The sequence below is a fragment of the Grus americana genome, chromosome 19 (assembly GCF_028858705.1).
Source record: "Grus americana isolate bGruAme1 chromosome 19, bGruAme1.mat, whole genome shotgun sequence".
Lineage (NCBI taxonomy): Eukaryota > Metazoa > Chordata > Aves > Gruiformes > Gruidae > Grus > Grus americana.
In genome coordinates, this window is record NC_072870.1 from 9,850,799 (window position 1) to 9,877,395 (window position 26,597).

The following is a 26,597-nucleotide window of genomic DNA, read 5'->3' on the forward strand; positions in this document are numbered from 1 at the left end:
CTTAGCAGCTGTGAAACATTAGGGTGAAGTGATTACAACCTACTGGAGGATACCGAACATTTTTACAATATCTCAGGAGCATAAGGGAAAGACAACAGGAAATGGCGCAAACTTTCCTACCCTGCACAGCAACAAGCCAGAGCAAAGAAGCGAGAAAATAAATGTAGAGACACAGCGCGGACGCAGTTTGGATCCTCAAAAAGTTACTAAGGAAGCCCCGATGAAAGCACCGATGTTTACCCCCCATGCTCGGAGCATCAGAGAGGAGGGGGAGCAGCGTTCGGGGATTTCACAGCTGCACTTTGCAGCAAAACCCTCCTCCTGGCTCTCTGTTGAGGAAGGAGGACGGAGATCTTGGCGGTATTTTGCCCTCGGTCGGTTCTCCTCGCTGGCCTGCCTTCTCCCCGCCTTGCTGCCAGCAAACTTTGCTCTGGGGCTGGCTAACGCTGCGTGGGGCAGGACAACCAGAAGCTGTCCCCTCGTAGGGGTGGGCGGCAGGATGGCGTTTATCGGCTTTGCTTGGGCAGAGCACCGTGCTCCATCGGGGCTCATCAGGGCTGCGCTGCGCCGGCGAAGCAAACGAAGCCGGAGCCCCGCGTGCTCTGCAAAGCACCGGGAAACGCCGGCCGCGCTGGTTATGCCCAGGCCCTGGACTGGCCCTGAGATTTGATTTCATTTGAACTTCAAGCTGTCACATTTGGAGAACCTTTGACTTTCCACTTCTTTTCAAACAGCAAAACATTCCCCTCCCGTGATTTAAGCGCGTTACATGCGTGTGTTTATTACAGAAACCAGGGTAGGATAAGAAAGCAATATTTCATGTTAATTCATGAAATCTGAACTCAACTTTTAATAGAAGAGCTCCACTTTATGCACAGAGTGATATACAGTCTGCCCTGCTTTAAATGAGACGTTTTGCCTTTTGAACTCAGCAGGAGGCTGCTGCTTACTACTACTGGAAACAGTTTAAAAACCTGCGAGTCCGGCATGTCTTTTGGGCTCTTTTTCAGCCAGTGGTTTATATCATGGCACAACATTCTTGCTGGGCTGCCTGCGACTGCCTGCCAGCCACTGCGCTTGAAAATCTGGCGTGTCAGAAACTCACCTGGATTATTTCCACAACAACGGGAGACACGCGTCCGAAATCCTGCGAAGACCACGAGCCTCTGGCTGTTTTTTGTGCTTGAAGTGGGGTTTGGATCAGGTTCCCAGACTGAAAACCTGGTTGTATTAAAGTCAGAGGCAAACCTCCCTTAGAGCAGCTTCTAGACATCATCAAGGAGCAGCAATATTCTCTGCTGGCGCCTGAAAAGAGCATCGCCCATGAGGTTAAGGTGGCAGAAAGGTGGTGTTGCAGGAAAGTGTGTGGCACCCAGTTGAAATGGGGGGTTTTGCGTGCAGGCTAAAGGCAGCGGCCATCAGTGGGAGCAGGCGTGCGCTGTGAGCGAGGCACACACCGCGGGAATGCGTTGAATCAGACCCTATAGAGTTATTGTTGAATCAGACCCTATAGAGTTATTGTTGAATCAGACCCTATAGAGTTATTGTTGCAACACACTGGGCTTTCACTGGCTCACTCGGGAGCTGGAACTCAGTGGTTATTCTGCTGGGTCATCTGTGAAAGTATCAAATTAAAGTTAAATTAGCCACCTCATAGCAATATAGCAGGGCTTTTTTTTTTTTTTTTTTTAAGCTCTAGGCTTTCTTAACAGTTTGGCTACGGGGCTATCAACAGCGGGGAATTTAGGACATTCTTTTCAATGAACCAGACTGAAAATATTTTGGTACAGCCCCAGTTTGTAGGTTCCCCCCCCCCCCCCTTTAAACAAAACATCCTGATTCAAAGGAGCTTCTTGCAGACTGGGAATTTCCACATGGCCGTATTGCAGCACTTATAAAAAGTGATTTAATGCCTGCCAACAACAAATACATTTCCAATGACACCACTCTGCGTTATGCGCTATCCTACTTCGCGTGTTCAGAACGAACCAGCAACCAAGCTGTCCGGGGCAGGAGGGAGAAGAGCCGTCGCCTTCCTTTGCAAGAACTTTGTCCCTTATGGCCGCTCCTTGGAAAGCCTGAAAGGAAACAAGCATCAGGGTGACAACGCAATCTCTTCTGTATGTGCTAATCTGGATTTTGTTTGAACTTTTGGAGCTGACCTTGGCTTGAACTGTGTTAAAAATCCTGACTGGTGTGGACTGACTTGACCCTGCGGTCCCATTTGTCCGCAGTGCCAGCCCTACCCTCAGCCCCTTACTTCAAGCCATTATTTTACAGACATAAAAGAAACATAGCATTACAGCAGATATAGCCAGCGGAACGGAGCTGCGAGTACTTACTTACGGGCGAACTCTCCTCTGATTTCATCCCAAGGAAGTTTTTTTTTTGCTCGAGAAAGGACTGACTGAAAACCAAGCAAGAAACTGAAATTATTGCTGCAGAGTCTCAGTTTTTATTAGTGGTTTCCAAGCCTGAAGAGAGAGGGGAAAAAAAGCTTCTGAGATCTGAGTCGTGGCGCTAAAGTTAAAAAAAAAAAAAAAAAAATCAAGTCCAAGACTGAATTTGGTATTTGGTGTTTGGGGATAGAGTAGGAAGAGGGTGGTCAGTTCTGCATCACTCAGTGTGGCTGGTTTAAGCTATAAGAGTGCAAAAAGATTTGTGGGTTTACAGTTTCCTCTCATTGCCATGTCTCAAACGGCTTCTATTAAAAACAAGTAGTGGGAAGGAAATTTCATAAGCTGACAGTCCCATCTCACTCTCTGCTTCTCGATTCAAGTTGGCTGAGATATAGGAATTCATGTGGTTACTATGTGTGAGCCCATGACTATTTTATCAGCAGAGTTATGCAGCGCTAGTTTTCACTGTGCACGTTCCGTAGGGTATATAGGCTCAGGCTGCTATATGGGTTTGCAAAGCCCCTTATATGCGATGCTATAACACAACAGATGTAGGTGGGTGTCTCTGCTGCCTGGTCCTCATCTCACCGAAATCAGTGGGATGAACAAGCAGCAAAGAGCTGGAGCTGGGGTCAGACACCCCAGCGGAGAGATGGGCGTTGATTTTCAGAGGCGCTAAGCGGGTGCAAGGCACACCATCGAAGTCTCCCATTTTTAAAAATCCTGCCCTTGCACACGGGGATGAGAAAGCAGGGATGCAAAACCAAGCTAGACTGGCTGCGTAACATCCACCGATGGCTTTAATTAAAGCCCTTAAGTTAGTAAATATGCACGTAGTCTGGTCCAGGAAGATACACGAAGCCCACAGCCAGCCCAGTAACACTCCATGAACATTGCCATTTATGCAGTTTCTTGTTTAACTTAGATTTATTCAATGACACATGCATTTCTGGACAGATATCTGAGTTCCAATGAACAACTTTTATAACCAAATATGAGAAACTTGTGACTGCAGTTAGTCAATTAAGTATGTTTCTAAAATACATGACTAGAAGAAAACCGGAGCGATAGAGAGAATTCTTCCAAAGACCAAAAAGAAACATTTCCATTTGTAATACTCCTGGCATTGATGAGTATCAGTGGGGAAGGAGGGCAGCAAGGAGACGCAACGAGGAAGGAATAACATTATCAACCCTGTCCACAGAAAGTTCTCCAGTTTCCGCTCTCTCCAGTTCATTCGTTAATGCTGGGCACTTTCGCAAACGGCGAGAGCTCCTCCGAGTTACGGAGATTCCCTTCATCTCTCAACAAAAAAAGCAGAGAATGGTTCTGAAACCATGTGCTCGACCAAAAATGGCTTAGAAATATTTCTCCTCAACCAGCCTCTTCCTGAACACAGCAAAAAAAGAAGCCGCAGAGCTATCAGGATTGAAGACGGAGTCTCTTCATATTGCACAGGAACACAAAGTCAAGATTTTGTGAGTATGTTTCAGGAAGGTTTAAGAGTCGTCAACATTTATCGGGGTAAGGAGAACCATCCAGCACAGCGGTGAACTGGCAGGTGACAGACACATCGGGATTGTTTAGGCGGAGAGGCGGCTCGTTACCCTGTCTGGATCTCTCCTTGGATGTTTGGCTAATTTAAGGGAATCCCGTGGGGAAAAGGCTGAGGGGCTGGTTTTCGTTAGTTGGAAGGGGCGATCTGTAGCCATCGAAGTTGCGTGGGATACTGCCGCTGGTGGAACCGGAGCTGTTACTGAGCGTCTCTATGCTTCCCTCTCGCTGAAGCTCTGCAACAGGAAGAGAGAGCAGGTCCTGGTTAGCGTTTCAGATAAACCTGGAGTGCCGGTAGACGGCCGCTTTATTGACAAATCAGTTTATTGTATCATTGCTCTAATGCTGGATTTGCTTGTCATCCATCTTTTCTGGGGCGATTCGGCGAATCACTCCAGAGGCACCCCAGCTCCTGCTTCTACTTCTCTGCCGGGCTCGCAGCTCAGCCCGGCCCAAGCGGAGCTGGATGGAGATATTACAGGCTGCCCGGCAGAGCTGCCCCTTTCCTGGGAGGGGGCCGCTGATTCACGACATGTCAGGGCTCGATAGTGGGGATGCTCATGGCTGAACTGAGCAGGGTGGGTGGCAGGTACGGTGGCAGGTGGTGAAACATCTTTCCTCCACAGCATTGCTGCTGAGATGGCGGGGAAGAGGGAGCGGTAGCAGCACCGGTTACCGGTGAGGTGTACCAGCGGTGCATAACCACCGTGGTTCTCCACCTTTGGAACACCAGGGACTTTCCACAACCCTTTATCCTGCACATATGGACATAAATAATTCTGCTTTTTCGAGTCAAAGAGAAAATATCCCCTTTCCTACGTGCCTGCACTGTGCCTCAAAGCAAAAGAGAAAGCAGGCCTGACAGCGGCTCTCCCTCTCCTGGTCACACACATCCAGACATCTCCTCCCCTCGCTGACCTCCCAAAGCCTTTATTGCTCCCTAATCTTGAAACCTGAGGATTTTTGTGTGTGCAGAGCATCGTTTCTAACCGTGGCCTCTCTGTGAGCCACTTGAACCCAACAGTTGACTCAGTGGCAGCGTGCAGCAGTGCCGCTGGGCAGCATCACCCCGGCCAGCACTCAGCGGCGGCATGCAGTGGTGAGATTAGGCAGAGCCCCACGTACACGGCAGGAATCCTCTCCCCGACACGCGGTGACAGGCTACAAGAAATATTCTGGCGAGTTGCAACCCGCGGCCCTAAGCGCGACTTCTGTCGGCTGCGTCTGCGCAGCCTGCGCTGGAGGGGATGGGACAGGGATAGGAGCTTTGGGCAAATTCCTCTGCTGCCAAAGGGGAAAGAGGAAAACCCCTCGTTTGCTGCATGCCGGGGTGTCACGCATGTAAGGTGTGGGGGCAAACCCCTGGAGCAGACAGGCAGCTTCCCCTGTCCCTGCAACGGGAGTTTTGCTCAGATGGGGATGGGAAGAAGCCGGAGATGCAGGAGCTGGAAAAGCAGTGCCCGCTTTGCTCTCGGCTAAATATTACTGCACCTCTGATCTTTGCACGCCTCTGTCTCACGCCGGGATATTGAATCTTTTGAAAAAAACCACCACAGTCCTTTTGCTGCAACAGGACTCTGAAACAAGGACATACCTATACGCAAAGCGCACAGCAAAAGCAGAAAGTCAGTTCTTCGCTAAAACAAAAAGCATCGCGCCCCAGCATCCTCGCACGCTGCGCAGCTCCCGTTTGGTACCTGGCACTGCAGGGCTAACAGCCAGGCGAGCGTACACCTAGCAAAGGAGGGCTCGGGGATTTAATCCTTGATCGCGGAGGTAACTTGCAATGGAGATAATCTGCCCAGGATACATGAAAAACAAATCAGCAGGAAACCGGTCACCCTATAAGCAGCGATGATAATGACCTCAGCTGTATTAATCATGATTTCTTGCCAGTATTTGGTGAAGGAATGTCCATGTCTAAACCTCTTCATTTTCCTCACATCCTTACTCTCCCATGAGTTCAGGAAGTAAAAACAGTAATTTAAATCAGAAATGAGTGGCGTATCCCACACTAATACTGTGCTTATCCTGTCTGATTTGGGGCTTTTATCTCCCTCCGCACACAGCTGGCTTCGGTTAAACGTCCCACGTCAGAGCTCTCGGGTGCTGGGCAGCCATCGCCCGCGCCGGGCAGGCTGGGCCTCCCCAAACAGCGTTCGGGCTGCTGAACTCCTCACGGGGTTACTGCTCTCTCTCTCTTTTTAAGCTATAATTGATTTGCAGGCAAATGTCGTGTTTTCAGTAACCGTAGCGAAGGAAGGGAGAGGGGAAGAGCGAGGGAGCACTTGTTTCCCCGCGTCCCCGTGGCTTCTGCGCGGCCGCTTCTGTCCCTTGGGGCCGAGTGCTGGCTCCTGCCAGCTCCTGCCCATCCCTGGCCACGCCGCGTCCTGCCCATCCTTCGGTGACTTGTGTGGGACCGCATGCCCTGCCGGGATGGGATTTTGGGGAATTCGGGCTCGCAGGGGTGGTTTTCTGGGGTCTGCGGGATTTCTGCAGCCGGCAGCGCTTGTCACCTCTGCGGGGGACTGCCAGGGGGTGGCACTGCAGAGACTGATGCCAGCTAGGGAAAAAGCAAGGACAAAAAACCGGGGAGGCAGAGTGGTCGGCACAGGGCCTGGCTGGGGTCCCGTCCCGGCTGTCCCGCACGGCCCCGGCTCGGCACCGCCGCTCCTCCCTCCCCGCCGCTCCCCTTGCTGCTGTCAGGCGTGTAAACCCCTTCGATTAGCAACGGGGAGGGCCAAAAGAGAGCGTAAAAGAGATGCAAAGGCTCAGGAGGAACCGGAGGGGAAGTTTTCCAGCCCTCCAGCCTGCGCAGAGCCGCTTTGGGTTCAAAGGGGGTCAGGCTAAAAAGCGGGCGAGCTCCTGCGTCCGAGCTGCCCTCCCAAGCGCCACAGATGGTAAATGCACACATCCCCCTGGGCAAAGGAGTCCGGCCGCTCTCAAACAGCCCCGCATTGCGAACCCGCTCGCTCTGGAACTAATTACACGGCGAGGCAGACGAGCAATGTATTTTGATATCTAAGAACGCATTGTAAAACTCCTGACCGCTGCAGCAGAAAGCACTGCTGTGCTCAGGAAATTGGGCTCTTGCCCTCGCCCAGCCCGGCTCTTGTGCACGGCTGGGTCACACGAGATGTGCAATTAGCCATTACACGGTCACCAGGGACTACCTGCGCTGCACGTATGACCCCTAGGACCACAGTCAGCACATTTTCCTACATTCCCCCCAAATTAGTCCATTTTTTTCCCAGCTGTTTCATTAATAAAAAATATAATTAAAAAAAAAAGTCCAACGCAAACTATTATTCTTCCCCCCAGACCTTCCAGCGGACCAGGGCACGGCAGAGGCACGCGCACAGGAACGTTGATGCCATTCCCACGGGAAGCTCCGACAAGACTGGGAACGGCTGCACGACATGGGGACACCCTTCCTGTTATGGGCTAAAAAACCGGGGGACAATATCTGATAGACCCGATGCCTGGATAGACCCAACAAGTGCAGAAGGAGCCACCGCGGCGTAGTGGGGCTGTTGGGCGTCAGAAGAGGCAGGTCCCTACAGGCAGGCAGTGCAGGCAGTGCAGGCAGTGCAGGCAGCGCTGCCCTCCCACTGCCCTGGGACGGAGCGGCTGAGCCCTGAGGCACAGCTGAAAGGAGGTGAAATACTTCCCAGACCGAAATAAGACGTGTCACGTAACCGGTCAGACCACCGATGTCCTCTGTGCTTGCTGAAAAACACAAAATAGAAGCAAAACTCGGGATCCCCCTGCAGAAAGACAGGGACGAGAGGCAGGAGAGCCTGGAGCAGCGGCGGCTGCGGCAGGATCAAGGCTCAGCACCGCCGGCAGAGCAGGACACGGCTGCCCAGCCAGTGATTTCGTTTACTTCGGTGGAGTTACGCCAGGAATGGACTTGGCCCCAGCATGTCTGAGGGTTATTGTATCTGCATTCCCCCATGCATATACTGTCGAGATGTATTAACTTCCTTAAATGTACCAGTAAAACAACCTCTTATGATACACTTTAATGAACTTGTACAGTAGCCAACAAATTGTGCATCATATAAAACCCATTCGGCCTTATAGACTCTCTGGCTATTTTGTAATAACTACAATTTGCTTCTGCTGAAGCAAGATAACCAGGGTTGAGAAGTCAGGCTTTGCAGAAACCTAAATATTTGATTTGGGGGGGGTGTGGGTGGGAGAAGGAAGAAAGGGGCCTCTGGGAGCTATTTATGGGGTCAAAATAACATGAGACCTGCTCTTCTTGTAGCATTTCCACCATCAAGGAAATGAAATACTGTGAGAAGCCCAGCACTTGCATTATTTTGGCCCCATAAATGGCTCCCTGAGGCTTTCAAAAGCCCGTGAAAAACAAACACAAATACAAATAAATGCTAATACTGGAAACGTAAATACTAAAACCTGCCCATGTCCCTGGAGGAAACGACTCACAAAGTCCTGACTGCCCTAAAAACAAAAAAAAAAAAAAGACACAGGAAAAAAGGCGAAGGAGCAGGAACATCTGCTGAAGCCATGAGGAGAAAGTCACTTCAGGGGAGCTGGGAACAGCCCTGCCTGCGTTTTTGACAGTAACAGCAATGGGCACCGCTGGCATCACCCAGGGCCCCAGAATAACAGGGATTTTCAGGGCACACACGCTTTCCACCGTGGAGAAGGCAGCAGCAGTAGAAATCCTCACTGCTGCGGGCGTGGAGAGGAGCGGTAGTCCGGAGCAGGGAGGGAAGGTGGCACGGCCAGCGGCCGGCCGGGGTCCCCAGCCCGCCTGGGGGGCAGCCATCCCCCTCCCTGCAGCGTCCAGCACGCTCGGGGGCTGCGGAAACACCGATGCTGCTCGAAGTGCAACGGGACATTAAAGGTGTTGCAAAGCAAACGCCGGTTGCTCTCTGCTTGGCGTTACTTCCAGCGGGCCTGCCCGCCGACCGGCGCCAGTGCAGCCTTCCCGCGGCGTCGCATGAGAAACTGGAAACGAAACCTCCCACCAAACATTTCTTTCTGCTAATATTCCCAACCGCCACGCTGCAGCCTGACGGTCCTGCCCCTCGTTCTGCTGCCCCAGGCGTTCTCCACCGTCCCCCGAGCTGGCTGCCAAGGTGGAGAGGAGGAGGAAGAGGAGGAGGAGCTGCTCTGGGGACAGCCCACGGTCCTCAGGTCCAGGGGAGCGGTGCTGTCCCCCGTCCAGTGAGGCGACTGCAGCCTCAATTCCAGAAAGCTCCAGGAACTGTCAAAGGACCCCATCAAATCTAGAGAGGTATAAAGCCCTGCCAAGCTTAAATGTGAGGCCATTTTACAGGGCACATTAATTCAATGCCTGAAGAAAATCTATATAGCCCTCTTTTGCCCGGAACACTCATAAATTATGCTGCCTTTCTTACTTGTGCTCTCTCTGTAGTGGTCCACTTGAAGCCGTGGTACCTCCTTTATGTCTACTCAAAAATCTCATCTCCAGTGCATTATTTCTTCTAATGGTTTTTCCTCTCTCTCTGTTTGCTTTCCCCTGTTAAGCACAGTTTCAAAATATCCTCCAAAATCATTTGCTGGAAGAGCTGACCCTTTCCTCTTACCTACCGAGGGCTGCCCAGGCTCCCGCGCAGCCCGGCGGAGCCGCAGCCGGGATAAATGATACAATGACAGCAGCCTGATGTGTCAGGGCAGCGGGGAAGCGGCAGCAACTCTGAATACAAGAATTATTCTTCATCATCTCAAACTGTCACAACACATTACCCTCAAAGCCGCAGCTCGCTGAAGGAGTGACCCTGGACTGAATGGGAGAGTGCTCGGGGAAAGAACTAATTGTAGCCTCTTTTCACACGTCAGTCACTTTTCACAGCACCAAGCCTTTCAAGCTCAACTAATGTCAAGTTCCCTTTTCCTTTTGCTGGGCTGAGTATTTCTGATTTTTAAGGATGGCATTTTTAAAGGAACAAGGTCTCTGGCGAGGGATGAGGCCGGGGAGGGGAGGGAAGGAAGCGTCGGAGTGAGCACGCATCAGAAAGTCCATCAGACGCCCGAAGACTCGTTAGGAATTAGACAATTAACAAGTAGGAATGCAGGAAGTGGGGTAATGGCCAGCAGGGCTTGAATCTCCTCGATTTCATTTCTGTCATTCACGGCAATTGTTTCGGGGAACTTTTCGGGCTCCGCCGTGCACCAAGGGGGCTGTGAGCGCGGGAAGGCACGCGGTCCCCTCCCTGAGACGAGGATGCCAGACGGGCATTTTCCAGCGGTGGGGAAGAGAAACAAGGTGCTGCTTCCTAAAACCACCTCTGCCCCGCCATGAGCAGTTTTTGAATGAACAGCTAAAAGGCCAAAATTAGAGCGTCCTTGTAAAATCAAAGATAATTTCCTTCCTTTGGAGGAGAAGTGAGAAGACTCCCTGCAGCAAGAGCTCTCAAAATGACAGCCCGGTCTGCGCTCCTGGGCACGCAGACGTAAGGGCCCTTCACACCTTCTTGTCTTTAACCGAAATCCTAAAATACTCTGCGGCAAGGACTATTTTTTTACCCTTACATTTGCACAACGCCTATCGCAGGGGACTTGCAGAGCTGACTGGGGCTTCCGAGTGTTACTTATTAACTGTAATGAATAATAATTATGTAGCTTCTGCCATCTGGATTCTCATTCAAAAGGATCCTATATAAAGCGAACACTAAAAGGCAATTTGTATTAACACAATGGAAGTCTTGAGGATCTCTTAAACTGTTTGTAATTTACACAACGCTCCCCAGTGAATGGATTAGTTAAACATTTTTATTTTACTGATCGCTGCCGAAGGGAGCGGGATGTGCTCCCACGGAGGAGCTCGCACCGGCCCCCGACGCGCGGCTTCCGCTCCCCTGTACGCCGACATGCACTTTTACATGTAAGCTCTCCATCTTTCAGTGTTTAGACAACATCCCAAACTCAGCTGGACACTTTTGGCTCTCTTTCTGCATGAACATTTACTACGAACATCACAACCGGTCCCCGGGGGAGCCGGTGCCACTGCCTGGGACGCGCACGGCGCAACCCAAGGTAGAAAAGGGCTCCAAAGCTGATGGGAGGTTGTAAACCGAACCGGGACGCAGAAATCCTGCCCCTAACACAAAGGCTTGGAAATTGCATCACTGCTCCTGCAGTTGTAGGTTTTTCTTGGGTATTCCTTTTTTTTTTTTTTTTTAATGAAATGCAATTATGCTAACGAGGGAGCTCTAATTATAATCCATCTCCACCACCCTCGGCGGCTGCTCCGAGGCGAGGACCTGCGGAGCTGGCTCCAGCCCCGCTGGCAGCCACGGCCCCACACAGGGACCCGCCGGCGGCGAGGGCAGGGGGGGCACCGCACCCCTGGGGCAACCTGCGCACTTGGGTATTCGGATAAGCAAAAATCGTTAATATTAAATTGTAGTGAAATGGCAGCGCCAAATACTCATTGAAACTCTTAATTTTCCAAGCTCCTTTTAATTTGAGATGGCTGAAAAGAAATTTCTGGGCAAATGGATTTTTACATTGCTCCTCTCCAAAGGGAGCACAGACAGAAAGTTGGTTCCCAGCTTTAGATACTCCTATAGTGTTTACAAGTTAGTACAGTTATGATGATGTTTAAAAGCCAGTTAAACCCCAAGCCCTGCACCCTGCTCCTGCAGAAGCCATTAACCCGTCCCAGTTCCCCCCGCGCTCCGGCAACCAGCGCAGGCAGCTGTGGGGACAGAATTCCTGTGATGTTTTAGGTGGCCGTGATAGACCCACTCCTAAGAAACTCTTCCTTTTCCTTTTTTTAAACCAGCAGCTTGAAAAAAAGGTATTTGAAACTCCATTCAGAAGAGGAAACGTAACACTACGGCATTTGAACACTGAAGACCAATCCCCGTATTAAAACCGTTTCATCCTGCTGCAACCTGAAAGATGTTGAGACACCGCAGAAGCACCTACATTAAATTTGCAAAGTAAAAACGACTGGCAAACGCTGCCTGAACAACTTATCTGAAATCAGAATTCAGTGGCCTATGTAAAATATTAGTCACTGTCAAACTACCTTACAATAACTCTAATGCTGAATCCACGTAGAGTTCGTTAACGCCATGCACTTGGAGATGAAACCTGGCAAGTTGGAAAAAAGGTGGCAGGATCTAGCAAGGGGATGAGGAGGTACAGGAGGCAGGAGATAACCAGGGGAATGAAGACTGAGCCTTCTGAACATCAGAGCCCCGCCGAGACCGCAAATTTCATTTCTAGAGCCTTATTTCAATGCGAAGATGCCAAACAACTAACACTTATGAAATGGGGAGGACATCTGAACTTACATAAATGTCTGGGTTTACTTCAGGCATGGAGAGATTGTTGAGATACGGACAAAACATTTTCATGCATGAACATCTAAAGAATTTTGTCTACCAAGAAAAAAAGAAAAAAAAAAAAAAAAAAAAAGGCAAGCAGCTTGTTTTTCCTTTAAAAAAGAGAACCCAAAAAGCTCCATACGACTCGAGTCCGTGGAGTGGGAGACCCAAGACGTTGGCATCTTGCCAGACTTGACTCTGAGCATTTTATGGAAGGTTAAAAGTGCACTAGATAAAGGACTAGCATTTAGAGGGAGAATATTCTTCATGATAGGCACTTTCACAATGACTGCAGTGCTTTTAAAAAATAATCTCAAGTTTCCTAGAGCTGTATATTTTTGTAAAGAGGTTTAGGATGTTTTCCTACATAAATGGCACTTCAGAAGGATGAGCTGCCGATTTGAGTCAGTATGTGAAATTTCAAAAGCTAGAACAGTCAAATGCTTATAGGAAACAAGTTCTGTAGCCCATCCACGTCATGGAAGCCTACGACTCCTTCTGCAAGATTTACCGAAGAGTTTTTAAAATGAATATGCAGATACGGTTGTTTGGGTTTGAAGGAACTCCCTCCTACCCCATCTTGAAAGTTTCAATGTGTTGCTACTATAAATCCTATAATGTACCTTATACGTAATACACGCTTTCCTGTGCAAGCCTGTGTGTATACAAGTTTTTAAATATATTTAGGCAGAATTATCTTGTATCTTCAGTTACGCAAGCAGCACATCTGTGTATATCAGACCAAAAGTATTTGCAGAGAAAACACTGTATTAAAATTCCTGGGTTTGGTCTCTCATTCCCAGGGTTATGGGAGTGCCTCGGATTGCTCAACAGTGACCCCTCTGTCAGCCTCCGACTCCACAAAGGAAAATACAAATTCAGTGTGATCTGCACATTCACGACACCTACCAGCTTTGTGTCCTACACCCTCCGGACTCTTTGGATCTTGCTCAGAAGTTTTGGAGGTGATATCCCTATTCCTGAAACCACCACGCTTCTATGCAGAGCAGGTCTGGACCCAACGCATGGATCTAAGCATCCCCACTGGAGATCTCGAGGTGGGGGGTCCTGTCTCAAAGGTGGCTGCAGCAAAGCCGCCGCACGTGAGCGTGACCCCCCGGAGTGGTCGGGGAGTCCTGGGGGTTCCTCCTCCTGCCTGGGCTCAGCTGAACAGTCCCAGCAAAAAAGCTGGAGATGGAAAAGCTGCCTGATGGTCAAACCCACAAATCTGGCGATTATCTCAGGGTCTGGGCAGCCCCTTGCTGAGTGGGGGATGTCAGACATGCCTGGCCCTCCAAACCTCAGCAGTTTCCTTCCTGTCTAAGATCTAATTTTTTCCCCTCTTGTGATGCTACCTCCGTTATTGGGCCTCCTTAATAACCCTCAGTTAGGAAGACAAGGCAACCCCGGAGGAGGACAACTTCTGTGCTCGGAGCGTGTCTCCGTGTGCATCTCGCATATGTGCATTATGTGCTTCTGACACAAACGTACTGCTGAGTTCATTTTAAAAGTATAATATTACAAAGCAAAGTAATTCTGGCACAACTTCTAGTACTTCTGACACGAAGTGGCCTTTCGGGCGAGTGAGGAAAGCTACTGAGAGGCTCTGGGCTGTCTCCCCGGTGCAGATTGATGCTGAGGAGGAAGCTAGACCGGACTGGAATTTGGGTTCGATTCAAAGGAAAAGTTAAAAGTTTGGGGGGAGCAGATGCTCAGCTGCTCCAAATCAGAGAAGTTTCGTTGAAGCTCACGAAATGATGTCACCGCGGACTCAGCCTTGTCTGCTCAACTAAATGATTCAAGGCTCTTGAGTCTGAAAAGCTCAGGTGGAGATCTAAGGAGCAGAGGTCTCCTTTCATTTCCCAGCGTTGGTTTTAGTGTCACTGAGAAACTCCAAACCCATCCAAATAATCCTAGTTCCAAACGCAACTTATTTGGTCTATTTAGTCAATTATTTTAAAGATTATGTTGACAGTGCTGCTTCAAGCAGACCCATTTTCTAAACACAGAGCTAATTTTACAAAGCACTCAAAAGCTCGCAGTAGTACTCTTAAAATCACGTCTCTACCTAGATTGAGTATTAACCGAGCCTGGAAAAACAACAGCCAACCTTGTGGGCTCGCTCTCTTGCAGGATTGCTTGAGGCTCTTAATACACTCTGTCTTATTTATATAGCTCCAAATTCTGATGTTAGACATAAATATGAAAGAGCCTTGATAAAAATGACATCCAAAGCTTAATTCGGCCCGTTGTTAATGGAGCTGTTCAGCACAGCGGTTTGCATTTGTTCTCGTGAAACCAGAAGGCAGCTGAAAAAAGTAAATTTGACATTTTCACTTTTTAGAAGTCTTATTTTAAAATTTGTTCCAAGTATCAATTCTAATATACTTTGCCTTTTTAGTTACACTCTTACAAGCACTGCCAAACGTGTGAATGAGCTGCAGCCCGTGGACGAGCGCGTGGCAAAGGATAACTCTTGTGTGAAATCTAAAAGACCTAATGGCAAACCAAGGCATTCCTCTGGCCACATCCCACATAAAAGGCAATTTAAATCACCTCAAGCTGTGCAAATTCTGCCTTTTACTTGGGCACCTAGCAGCAAAGTTAATATAACTACCCGCTCTTCACGTTGTGCTCTTCTGCGGACTCTTCACTCACATTTTTGGTGGGTGACCAGCCACATTTCCAAAGGATAAACCAAAGAGACAACGCAATCCTGGCGCAATATAAAGACTTTTTTTAAAGGGTGCGGACAAAAGTAGCCCTGCGTGAAGGCAAAAAAGCACGCCCAGATTTCAGGTTAGGGATCTGTCCCTGTACAATTCATCTGCCTGCTGCTGCCTCTGTGGCTGCAGCTGAGGAAGAAGGCTGCTAGGTTCATTTGTCTTTTGATTAACGCCTCCAAACGCCACTTCCACCTGACGACGTGGCCTCGGCGATGGAGTGCCCAATGGGAATAGCTGCTCAGCGCGGCGTGGGGGAACAGACGGGAGATGCCGTCCACGGGAATGCTGTGCTCTGCCTTAGGAGAAAACCAGCATAGCAACATGTCCGAGCGTCCCTCCGCGGCACACTGCTTCTGGGTCCACGGTGCTATCTGTATCTGGTTAGGGAACCGCCACCGTTGCCATTCCGCTCACCTCGACCACGCTTCTGCACGTGCTCGCCGTTCCCGGCCGCCCACGGCTCCTCGCTCCCATGCCGTGCCACCGAGCCGGAGCGGAGGGAATGGGGCAGGTCCTGGCTGCTGACCCTGCCAGCACCTTCCTGCCTGCGGCCTTCCCAGAAAAACATCTTTGGAAACAGTTGGAGAAGTGATACTGACCCTTTGTCTTTCACAACCCCATCAGCTTTTGATGTAAACACAGAGTTCATGTGTTGGGCAGATACTGAGAAAGTCACTGACCAAGGAAATAACAAATAAATACAATAAATAAATAAATTTAAAAAGATGGTATTTTAGCTGTGGGGGTCTTCTTGGAAAATGGGATAAAATGCTTCTTGTAGAAAAAGGCAGTAAACAGTTTATGTCCTGGAACAGCCATTTTACAGGGTGGGTGCCAGCATTAGGCACTCCCAAATTCTCTATCTTTGCACAACAGCCAATGGTCACTTAAAAAATTCACCCCCTTACCACCTATTTCTGTCTGCGTGGAAAACGAACTCCTTCCTCGCCGGGATGCGGGACAGACTGCGGGGAAGCTGCTCCCTGCCTGTGACGGGAAATGCCTTGGAGAAATCTCGGAGGCGCTCGCTAATGTCTGAGGGACACGGAGCAAAGACTAAAAGCCAGCTAGCAACAAAAGCACCGCCGCCTTGTCTGAAGCGACAGGAATGAAACGCAGAATATAAACAACAGAAGTGGAGAAAAAGCTATTTACATTTTTTAGAAGTTCTACTCTTTTTCTAAATTAGCTCATGCATTACCAAGTATGTAATTACCAGTGATGTAATTTAAAAGGGCACCAGCAGAAACAGCAAAAAGCAGCCGGTCCGTTATCTTTTTGTCTTTACGTTTTGCCTCAACATCTTTTTCATTCTTTGTGAAGACACAACTTTTACTCAGCACCACTTTTACAGAAAGAATATGCCACTGGGGATTTAAACCACTGGCATGGACCTCCGCAGGGGTCCTTAACACCTTCCACTCCTGCTGGGGCAGCAGCATAGATGGTTTCTCCATTTGCAAAACGCTTCCAACCGATCTGTCATTTTTCTTGCTCTTAGTTTTTCTGTCAGCCGATTGTGCACACAATATTGAGCAATAATAAACAGAGGAGGATGGAAACTGCTGCAGCTTAAGAAGTGAGCTCAGGGTATGATTCCTCCTCACCGGATGCCTGGAAGATGTCACTGAAATTCTCTTTCCCTTAGTGCAACCCGTGTGGAGCCAATATGAACTCCCAGCAAAGTGCTTAAAAACCCATTATTTATAATAACTGTTAAATGATGAGACATTGTTTACCCAGATCGCAAGATAAATTCTCACTTACAGAATGCTTGCCTGACCGTCCTGAACGTCATCTGGTTTTTATTTAAATGCAAAATGTAATTAGGCTCCCAATAACACAGCAGAAGAATTCAATAAGATAGGGCTTTTCACTTACAGTTTAATATTAACATTTTCCCATAAATGTTAATGAATAAAAGTCTACTGTTTTATATATTATCCATGGTGGGGACACAGCAGGCTAGGAATGGAAGGAAAGCTAATCTTTTCATACCACAAATTACGATATATACCTCAAGGAGAACTAACTGTTCCCAGCATTGCCAGGGACCTGGCCGCAGCGCTGCTCCCTCCTGGGGAGGGAGGTCCCACCAGACCCGGTCCCACGGGATGCGCTCCGGGGAGTCTCCCTCCCCATCGATCAGGGACATCCTACCCCAGCCAAAATCCCCTCTGGGTTTTTTTTTCTCCTTTTCCCTTGCCCTCCCTCCCTCCATCCTGCTTCCTGCCTGCCCATCTCCACTAGACACACCACAAGCATCAGATAGCGAACAACATCACCGTTAAGCAAGGATACGGCCCCGAGCCCTGATATTCTTAGACTCCTCCGCGGATAGCCGGGCAGATTATCAGAAAAATCAGGTTACTATTTGTCTGATATTCTGTTAGAGAAATGCACAGGGGTGATGAGAGACGACGGCAGTACTACAGTACGATGATGGGAAATGATACGGCATCCGAAGGGGTGGGAGAAGGCGCTGGGAGCTGGTGGAGGTGGCACTTTGGGAGTCCATCGAAGGGCTCGTGCCTCCTGACGCTGAAGCGTGAGGAGCAGATCCCGCGGTGGAAGAGGGGCCTCTGTGGCTGAGGGGCTGAAAGCTGCAGGGCCAGAGAGTTGGCTCATGTTGGAACATTTTAATTGTTTTAGCTTTTGACCTTCCATTTATTGCTGGGGGTTTTGCCGCGTTAATGCGTATTTTGCTGTTTGGTGACTCATACTTCATCGTATCTCTCTAATAAGGAGTGTTCATTTAACAGTTCGACTGCTTAACGATTTATTGCAAAAATGGGTTTCTGTTCCACAGCCTCCTCTCCCATCTCCCCTGGTGAAGGCAATGCAGAGTTTACGAGAGCTTCACAAAGCCTTGGGCCACCGTCCTTTCACAATCCAGGGAACGGCAGATGCCCTCGCCATCAGCGTGACGTTAACGCTCTGCACGGGCAGGAAGGGGAGCCGGTAAATTGGCCGCACATCATTTTAAGATAACGAAAGGCTCAAACTTTCAAAAAGCGAATGCAAGATGCTCAGCAGATCTGCACTATGGGCAAGCAGAGACGGGAGCAGTGCCAGCCTAACAAACCCCGGCAGTGGGACCCCGGGGTGGGAACGGGGTGGTGGCACGCTGTCCGAGTGGCCACCGAGCACATGGCGTGCCCTGCGCCACGACCCGAGCCGCAGCTCGTCATTAACGCGGGGCTCACAGGAGTCACGTAAGGCTGTATCTCGGGGATTTCAGGGCGCTCCGGCCTCCCCGGGGCTCGGATGACAAAGCTGGAGCAGAGACCGAGGGGCACAAAGGCAACAGCAGAGCTGAGCGGAGACTCGCGCCTTCCCCCAGCCAAGCCGGGCTTTAGGAGCAATGCTGCACACGCCTAAAATCACTGCTGAAAAAATCACCAAAATACCAAAAGGCTCTCTGGGGCTGCTGGGCTTGGGAGGAGGGAGAGGAACTGTCTTGTCTTTATTCTGCCACCACCTCAGCAGCCGCAGCAAGTTTTGGCTCACAAAACAGCTGTAAAAATACCAGTTCTGGTTCAAATGCTGGGAGAAGAGGGCTCTCATACTTACTAAGAAAGATATGCTTGCCGTAAGTCGTATCCTACATAAAAATACCATGCAAAGACTCCTAAAAGGAATAACAAGGTAATTACAGAAACTAGAGATGGAAAAACCCTGTATGGCTGCCTAGTCTCCTCACCCTGCTCAGTGCTGGACCGCTCGGTGTGGGGCAGGCTTCAGAACTCGGACTTTTAAAGGGAAGATTTAATAAACATTGAGAAATGTTTCCAAATATTTAGAAAACCCGAAATAACAGATTTCCAAGCCAAGCTGTACAAACAAAAAATGAATTTAGAAAACTGTTAAAAACCAACAGCTTTTGCATGCACCAAAATATATTTCTTTGAATAGCAAGCATCACCTCATGGGCATGATGCTGCAGACAGAGCTGCAGGGATGCTCAGCCCTTTGCAGAATCAGGCCCAAATGAATACCTACCGTGGCTTTCCTCTTGCTCCCCCTGAAATCAATAGCAGAAGCCTCAGTGATGCAAAAAACTTAATGCTTTAGGAGGTACTCAGCAAAACAGTCAAATGTGAGCAAAGCCAAGCTAGACAGAATGGAGCTTTACATTTTCCTGTGAAATGCTGGAGTATTGCAGTAGGAAAATTAATTTGCTTAATCATTAGGAAGAAAAACCACAAATCAAAGCAAAGCAAACCAAAACAAAACCCAACACAATAACAAATCTCTAAGGAGAAAGGGAATTGTTTCTCTGTTAACTACTTTGAGACAAAGCACTGGAAGAAAAATGTCCAGTTCCAATAATGTCATAACCCGATTACAGCCTGCACAGAAGAGCTAAAACACTTGCAGAACAATGAGTAAGAAATTAAGTTTTAAATTGAGTGCTGGCCCTATCTTGTGTCACTTCTTTATGTTCTAGCAGAAAGGACACCGCTGAGCTCATTTCATATACAGCAGCGTGAGATGCCTGGATGCAGACATCATTTAGTCATCTCGTATATGTTTCTCCCCATTTCTTTTTCCAGGAGGAATGACAAATCTAGAAATGTGACTGCACTTTGTTTTATTATGATATTGATTTTTCTGCAAAGGGAAAGTGCATTTATCCCCCAGGTCTGTGCGCTGGCAAGAAAGGGTTAACAAAATGTTTATCACAAAGCTGGCTTCAGAGTTGAAAGTAATGTGATCAGTAATGAATTTTGTGTTACATTAGGTTGTATAAATGGACAGACAAGCGCAGACAACAAGTGGCCAGGAGTCGGGGCTAATCTAATGATGTAAAAATAGAGACAGCACCAATTATACTTGGGGCCAGCTCAGAGCTCCTGCAGGGACTGCAAATGAATAGGTACAAATCAAATTACTGACTAATAGACGCACTACAAGAGAGGGCAGTCAATGCTAAATACATTAGGGCCTTGTGACCTCTCTGCTCTGAACAGCAGAATCCTAAATTTGACTTAAAAAAAAACCTCAAAGAAACTGTTGTTCGTTTAAGGAGAGAAATAGAACAATGTTATTTGTGAAATGATTTGAGACACTTAGATATTTTTTGTTTTGTTCCCCTACCGCCGCGTTACGTACGTAACCCTTTGAAAGCTGACAGAGGGTTTGCTTTTAGAACAAGGAGAAATATTCTTTGTGCAAAAGTTAAGACCTGATAACAATACAGTTATGTTACATACCAAAACATTTCAAAGCCATGTGCCTCTTTGTGGTGATGTTTTTTACTGCTACTTCACCGGCTGTGTCTGTATCAAAAATAAAATATTTCTTAAAAAATGCCTTGATTTAATAAGAAGAAAAAGAAAAGGAATCTCCCCACACCACAATTGATAATAAGTAAATGCAGTTGATCAACTTGTTATCAAATGGCAGAAAGTCAGAGCTGTCTCGCGGTATCAGTGCTCCCTTTAGAAACATCAGCAGATTTTTGCTACAAACAGCAAAGAACCGAAATTCACACCAGAAACATTTGTCGTATCAGCATTCATCCCCCCGGCCCCCTTAAATAATGTACGACCTGGAAGAGATTCCACTAAAAACTCCCGGGGCTGGGGCTGAGGCAGATCTGGAGACCTGGGAACGTCTGGGAAGTTAAAAACGGCCTCGTTGGCCCTGGCAGGGATGCGGGACGGGGCTGCTCCAGGGACATCGGCTTGGGTAGGAGAGGACGAGAAGCCCGCGTTGAAGCGCTCAATGTCCTGCACGGGGCAGACGCGCTGTTGTTGCGTGTTGCACGTGCGAAATAACTAATAGCACCACGTTCAGATGGGTGCAATGCGAATGCTGCTCTTATCCGGCGCTTCAAAAATGGTGGCTCCTAAAGAGCCCTGAATTTTCATTTCTTTTAGACGAGGCTCATCCAAATAAACCTTTTGTAGGAAGAACGGCATTGAGGTCTTGGACTTATTTGAGGGGGTAATTTAATCTCTGACCCCGGGATGAATATTCTGAAAGTTCAAAGGCTGCTTTTAGCATCAATGTTATTTGATATGCCAGTGTGGTTGCTGCCCAAGCTGATTTTGCATTGAACCTATGCAGAAATCTCTTTGCAGAAATGCTCTTCAGGGGGAAAATCAATTGTTCTGTGTTCCTGTGTTCCTATATCCCAGGTCCAAGTTAGGATTAAGGCCAACTGAGGAGAGGGAAAGGAAAAATTGTCTTGGAAAAATTAAAAGGAAGAGGAAGGAAAGAAAGAAGGAAGGGAGGAAGGAAGGGATGGAAAGGTGCCGATCTGACTCTATACAGGGCTAATCCTATTCCTGAAACTAAATGTGCAGGTACATCTATGTCCAGGTGGCTGCTCATCTCTGAACACAGCTTGTGACCACTTCTTTCGGAAGAAACCCAGGAAGGATGCTCCTTGCACGGGAGGGCTCGCTCTCCTCCCTCTGGCACAGGAGCACGCTTCCCACCTGAGCCAGGCACGCCAGAAAGCGTCTGACTTCACTTCTCCAAACCACCAATTTCACATAAAGATTTCAAAAACGTCCCCCTGCAAAGCTCAAAGGTGTCAAGACCCGAGCTAGGTGTAACCACACGGCTTCAGCTGGGGATCAGGATCCCAACTGCCCTGAGCGCCGATCCCAGGGATTCGTACGGGCTATTCCCTAACAGCACATCTAATTAGCTCCACTTACTTACATCCCATTAATCAGGTTAAAGAGTTTGCTTCAACATATGAGCTTCCTTCATTGCATTACGAGTTTTTTCATGAACTTTGGAAGGAATCCAGACAGTTTCTTCCGAGGGCCAGGCGCAGGGCGCTCTGCGGCGTTTGCACCTCACTGCTGGCTTTCCACAGGTGGTAGTTGACAGACTGTGAGTTTTGCAGGAGTTTTGGAAGAAAATGAGCCTTTTTTTTTTAAAAAAAAACTGAAAGTTTATAATGGGCTTTAAACACCTTGCTTTAATTTCTTCAAACCTTGCAGGCTGCATTGACCATGTTGGTGTTACACGTGCATCCTTCCCCTGGTCAGACTTATAGCGCTGGTTCTGAGATGCAAAATTTGGGGGGTGCTCTGCAGTTTTTAACATAGGCTCTTACTGCAAGTTCATATGTATTCCTGAGACAGGATAGATAGAGAAAAATGTTATTTTGCTCTGTAAACTGCAGTGTAAGCTGAGCCATCATAGGGTACTGGATTTCATGGTCAATTAAAAAAAACAAGGATGCATGCCCACAAAAGCAATTCTACTCTTGTACGTCCACAGAACGCTTCCACCACTTGTAAAATGTTGCAGCAATGTGGATTAGGTGTGCTTTGTCAAAATAAATTAGATATGAACGTAAGTACAACATTCAGGCAGCCAAATAAATTGTAAGAGAGAAGACACAGCAGATGGGCACGGACTGGAATCGCGCGCTGCAAACACGGTAAGCCCCGTCCTGCATCCCCGCAGCTGCCCGGACTCCAGCAGCTCTTTCTGGCAGAAAAACCAGGGGTCTGACAGTGGCAGAAGCACATTTATCACTAAAGGAAGTTTGCCTATCCTGACAAAATAACCTGAGCAGTGATGAATACTTAATGTATTTTATATATTGACAATTCTCCCTTGGAAGCCTGTCTGTTGTGTTAGTCTCCTAAAGAATACATCTCCCCTTCTGTCACTGTGCTATGTGCCTAATAGTAATAAACCTGAGAAAATGTAGAAAACGGGTTTTGATTTGGTACATCACATGAAAGTCGAGCCTGAAGCTGTGCCTAGATTTAACGTACAGCTAAACCCTTCACCCAGGTTAAAGGAGGGAGGAGAAGCTGGGACGAACCCCAGGGTTGAGAATACCTTTCCTCCTGGTGCGGCAGATGCAGAGCCGCACTGTTTCGTGCTCACTGCTGCTGTCCTGGAGTTGGTAATTCCTTTCTGGGACTGACTGAAAGATCCACTGGTTTTTCTTCAGGCCAGCCTACATCTGAAGTGGATGTGACCGGGGGCCTAAGGAATTTGGGTCCCTGGGATGTACACAGACCGCACGGCATCTCTGCAGGAAGAACCCACATCAGCATCACGGCTGCGGATGCCGTCCTCAGCCCAGAGGGAACAGGCAGAGAACGGAAGGGGAATCTGTGCTTCGGCACACTTAACTCCTGTGGCACAGAAACAAGGGACGGCCACAGAAATTGTCTTCCACAGATAAATTTCAGAAAACATCCTGTCACTCAGACTGTAAAGGCCTGGTCCCCTATTACAGCCTAATTTTCAATATTATGTCTAGAGATGACCAAAATGCATTTGAAAGCTTAAGAAATGTACTTGTTGAAGGACTACGTAAATCAGAGGATTTACTGATTACAGTATTTTTGGAGGGAAAGATTTCTAGCCTGGGCTGGCAATTTCTGCATGTCCACTTTGAGTGGAGTATTGTCAGAGAGATTTGTCTCCTGGAAGCACAGTTTCATAAATCACAATACTAGCTTTCTAGTTTTTCTTGCTTTTTTTTTTTTTTTTTTGAGAACGCAAGTTGAAGCTCCAGCACATACTCAGAAACTATACTGCAATGTAAATATTGTAGCTGCCTGAAAACAAAGCTTTACAAGAAAAAGAGGTCACTGACCACTAACATTTTGTGAGTAGACCTTCATTTTTTTTTTCAGTGAGAGTTTGACAGAAACTGAAACAGCAAAAACATCTTTTTGCATCTTTGCCAATTTACGCCTTCTTTGGAATTAAATGTGTATCTAGGCTGACAGCTTATGTACAGCAGACTCCACTTAAGATAGACATGGGTCGTCTGGATAATTGGATAACAAGGAGAAAAGCTGGTTTCCCAATCAAGTCAACTAGCTAGATGACTGGAGTTATCATTTAGGTCACAAGGAAAGTAGATTTTTGGGGGGTCATTTTCCAGACCTGGTTCTTCTCCCATCCTCTGTCCGACAGCCTTTGGCAACTAGTCGGAGTCAGAGATGGAAAAGACCTGTCAGGCCATCTAATTCCCCTTCCTTATTCTTCATATTTTTAGCATCTTCCGGTCTGATGTTTCCTGTGTAACCAATCTTTGGGTCATTTCTGCCTCCACCAACAGCCAGGACCATCGAACCAGCGAGGTGTTGCCAACCCTGCTTTGCAATGCAACGGGGTAGGCAAGAAACAAAGAGGCTGCGAATATCTGCTCTCCAAAGTGGTCTGTGTACCAGGAGCACGCGTTTCCTCCGCACTACTGCAGCATATCAGCCCTCATTACTATATAAATCTACGTGCCAGCTATGTCCTAACAGTTAAGGCATTAAAAGAATCTATTTATCTCTTGCCATTAAGTGCGTGTCAGGACCAGCTGAGCACTTGATAAAGTCTCGCTGTCCACCCTATTGCCCATTTTGTCTTTGTCCGTGCAGTGGACCCGAGCACTGCACATGCACGTATCTTCACATTCAGAGTTAGAAATTTTCATGAATTCATGTTTCAGTTCAAATAAGACTTTGCAAGTTTCATTAGATCCCTGCAAAATGTATTTAAGGACTGAAGAGAATCCAAGGAGCACAAACCGGGGTTAAAGGCATGCATAACATAAAGGCATGTGTAAGGTAAAATAAGTCATTTTAGGGCTATTAGAGGGAGGTTTATAACTTCCATAATTATGAGGCCAATGCAGAAACATAAACACTGTCTTTGGAACCAGTACCAATATATAAATCAACTACCAACAAGCAAATTTACGGTGTCCTTCTCTGGTGAACTCTTCGCTATCATTTCATTGAGGTGAGTGGGCAGAAGAGAATCCGAGCAAGGAAGAGCTGGGCTAGAAAACTGAACGTTTTTCAAAGATAATTCAGTTCAGCCTAGGTTTGCTAAGATGTAAGTGGTTTTGGGGGAAGTGAAAACTATCCTTATTACAAGCCAACAAAGACACCTCTTCTTTGAAGCAAGGGTAATGTACCTCCAAACTTATCTTTCCCCATTTATTACCCAGCAGACAGATGCTGGCACTTTACCGTGCTCCACAGCTTGACAAATGGCTGGCTGGCAGCCTGCCGCGAGCGCGGCCACGCACGGCGTAGCGAGCGCTAGTCAACTCCCTAGGCAAGTGCAGTTCTCCAGGTATCGTCTGAGCAGGAGAGCACTTTTTATGGCCATCTGGTAAGAACAGCTCAAGAGCTGTTAGGGGATGGAAGTGGAAAGGGCACGGGAGTTCACAGCCTTATCACTAGGTTTTCTCTGCTGCACTGAGTCACCACATGCCCAAATCCTGAGAATAAAGTATGTTAGTGATAGAGAGAATCCCACGACAGGCAGGAAAGCACAGAGCGTAATGACAGCGAGAGGAGGGCAGCGGGATGGGGTGAGTTGGGTCAATGCTCACGTTACTCACTATTGCCGCTTACATTTGCTGCTTTGAGATGGCATCTATCTTACACTCGCTATGAAGATTTATGTGTCTGGAGTAAAAGCAGGGAGGAATCTCTTTGGATGAATTTTAGCTCAGTGACGGCATCTCTGTAAACGGTTCCTTTCTGTCTTTACACCTGCAGTACTGTGAGCCTAATCGTATGCCGAAGAAGTCGGCACTCACTGCTGTCAGCTGGGTTTGGTGAAAATGGGAGGAAAATATAGATCGCTGTCTCTGACGGAGTTTTTGGTTTACAATATAATATAATGTGAAGTCTCTGGGGCAGTCAGTCACCTTAACTTGGCACGTCTAGATGGCTTCAGCTTTCAGAGAAGGTACTGCCCTCACCTTTCCCCAACATACACAGCCTGAGGGGAGCCGACCTCTTATCGGAAGTGGGTACCATCCCAAAGTTCACTCTGATCACAGTATGGGTCAATAAGTGATGAAATATGTGCCTTTGTCCATTTTCACAGCCTGTTTTTCCACCTTCACAGCCCTTTGCAGACATGATTAAACTCCACACCAGCAATGTGAGGCAACTCTATCCTCGTTGCAGTGATGGAGCACTGGAGTCACGGGCACGTTAAGTGCCTCATCCAAGGCAACAAGCTGGTGAGAATTTGCACCAGATCTGTAACTGAGACCCATACTTAGTGTTCAACTGACTCCTTCTGTTAATACCAAATCATAAACCATCCCTTGACTCCATCATTTTCAAGATGGAAATCAGAGGAAAGCCAGTTTGAAAGATGACAAGTTGGGCTCTGAAGGGTTCTTCTGCACCGCTCAGCAGCTTGGTTACTGCTATTTGCACCTACATACAAGGGCTTAAATTCTGCTTCTTTGCAGCCTCCTCCTCCAGACGGTGGGAGGTAGCAGCAGTGTGGTGACCTGCCGTGGGCTACGTGCTCAATAGTGACCCACCTGTAAAACGGGGAGGTGAGACCTGATGGGAGAACCCCTGAGCCTTCTCCAGCTGGAGCAGCGCAGAGCAGGGGAGCCCAGAGCAGCACAAGGCCCTCAGCTATACGTGAGGGCAACAGCAAAAGGAAGAGACGGCTTCTGCTCTACACAGCCTTCCTCTAACGTCCACAGGTTGGCACGCCCATACGTTTCTGCTATTGTCCTCTTTTCTTCCTTCCCAGGCAAACTGCCAGAAGAGCGACAAGCGAGCTGGCAGCTGATGTTAGAAGCCACCAGTACTACTAGCTGCTGG

The 26,597-nt window shown here is 48.1% G+C and overlaps 2 protein-coding genes across 17 annotated transcripts in view; one reads left to right on the top strand and one right to left on the bottom strand.

Annotated features, from left to right (window-relative positions):
• LOC129215132 (translation initiation factor IF-2-like) overlaps window positions 1-26,597 on the top strand; it is a 49,903-nt gene that overhangs the window by 11,170 nt on the left and 12,136 nt on the right. Inside the window, exon 2 of one of the 6 annotated variants that reach the window (XR_008579904.1) lies at window positions 11,740-17,641. The exons of 1 other annotated variant lie outside the window; for it this stretch is intronic. Coding sequence is in view for 1 of the 5 variants with exons in the window: in XM_054847783.1 (XP_054703758.1) it covers window positions 17,825-18,006 (182 nt within the window). In the remaining 4 variants the exon portion in view is untranslated. 4 more of the 6 variants (XR_008579905.1, XR_008579902.1, XR_008579903.1 and 1 more) reach the window with 4 other exon arrangements.
• The window catches only part of BCAS3 (BCAS3 microtubule associated cell migration factor), a 366,627-nt gene continuing 343,337 nt past the window's right edge, over window positions 3,308-26,597 (bottom strand). For 5 of the 11 annotated variants that reach the window (XM_054847776.1, XM_054847771.1, XM_054847775.1 and 2 more), the window contains one exon: window positions 3,308-4,189. In XM_054847776.1, coding sequence (XP_054703751.1) covers window positions 4,041-4,189 — 149 coding nt within the window. In that variant the 3' untranslated portion in view covers window positions 3,308-4,040. Of the gene's footprint in view, window positions 4,190-20,231; window positions 20,298-26,597 lie in introns of all 11 variants that reach the window. The other 6 variants (XM_054847769.1, XM_054847770.1, XM_054847766.1 and 3 more) reach the window with 2 other exon arrangements.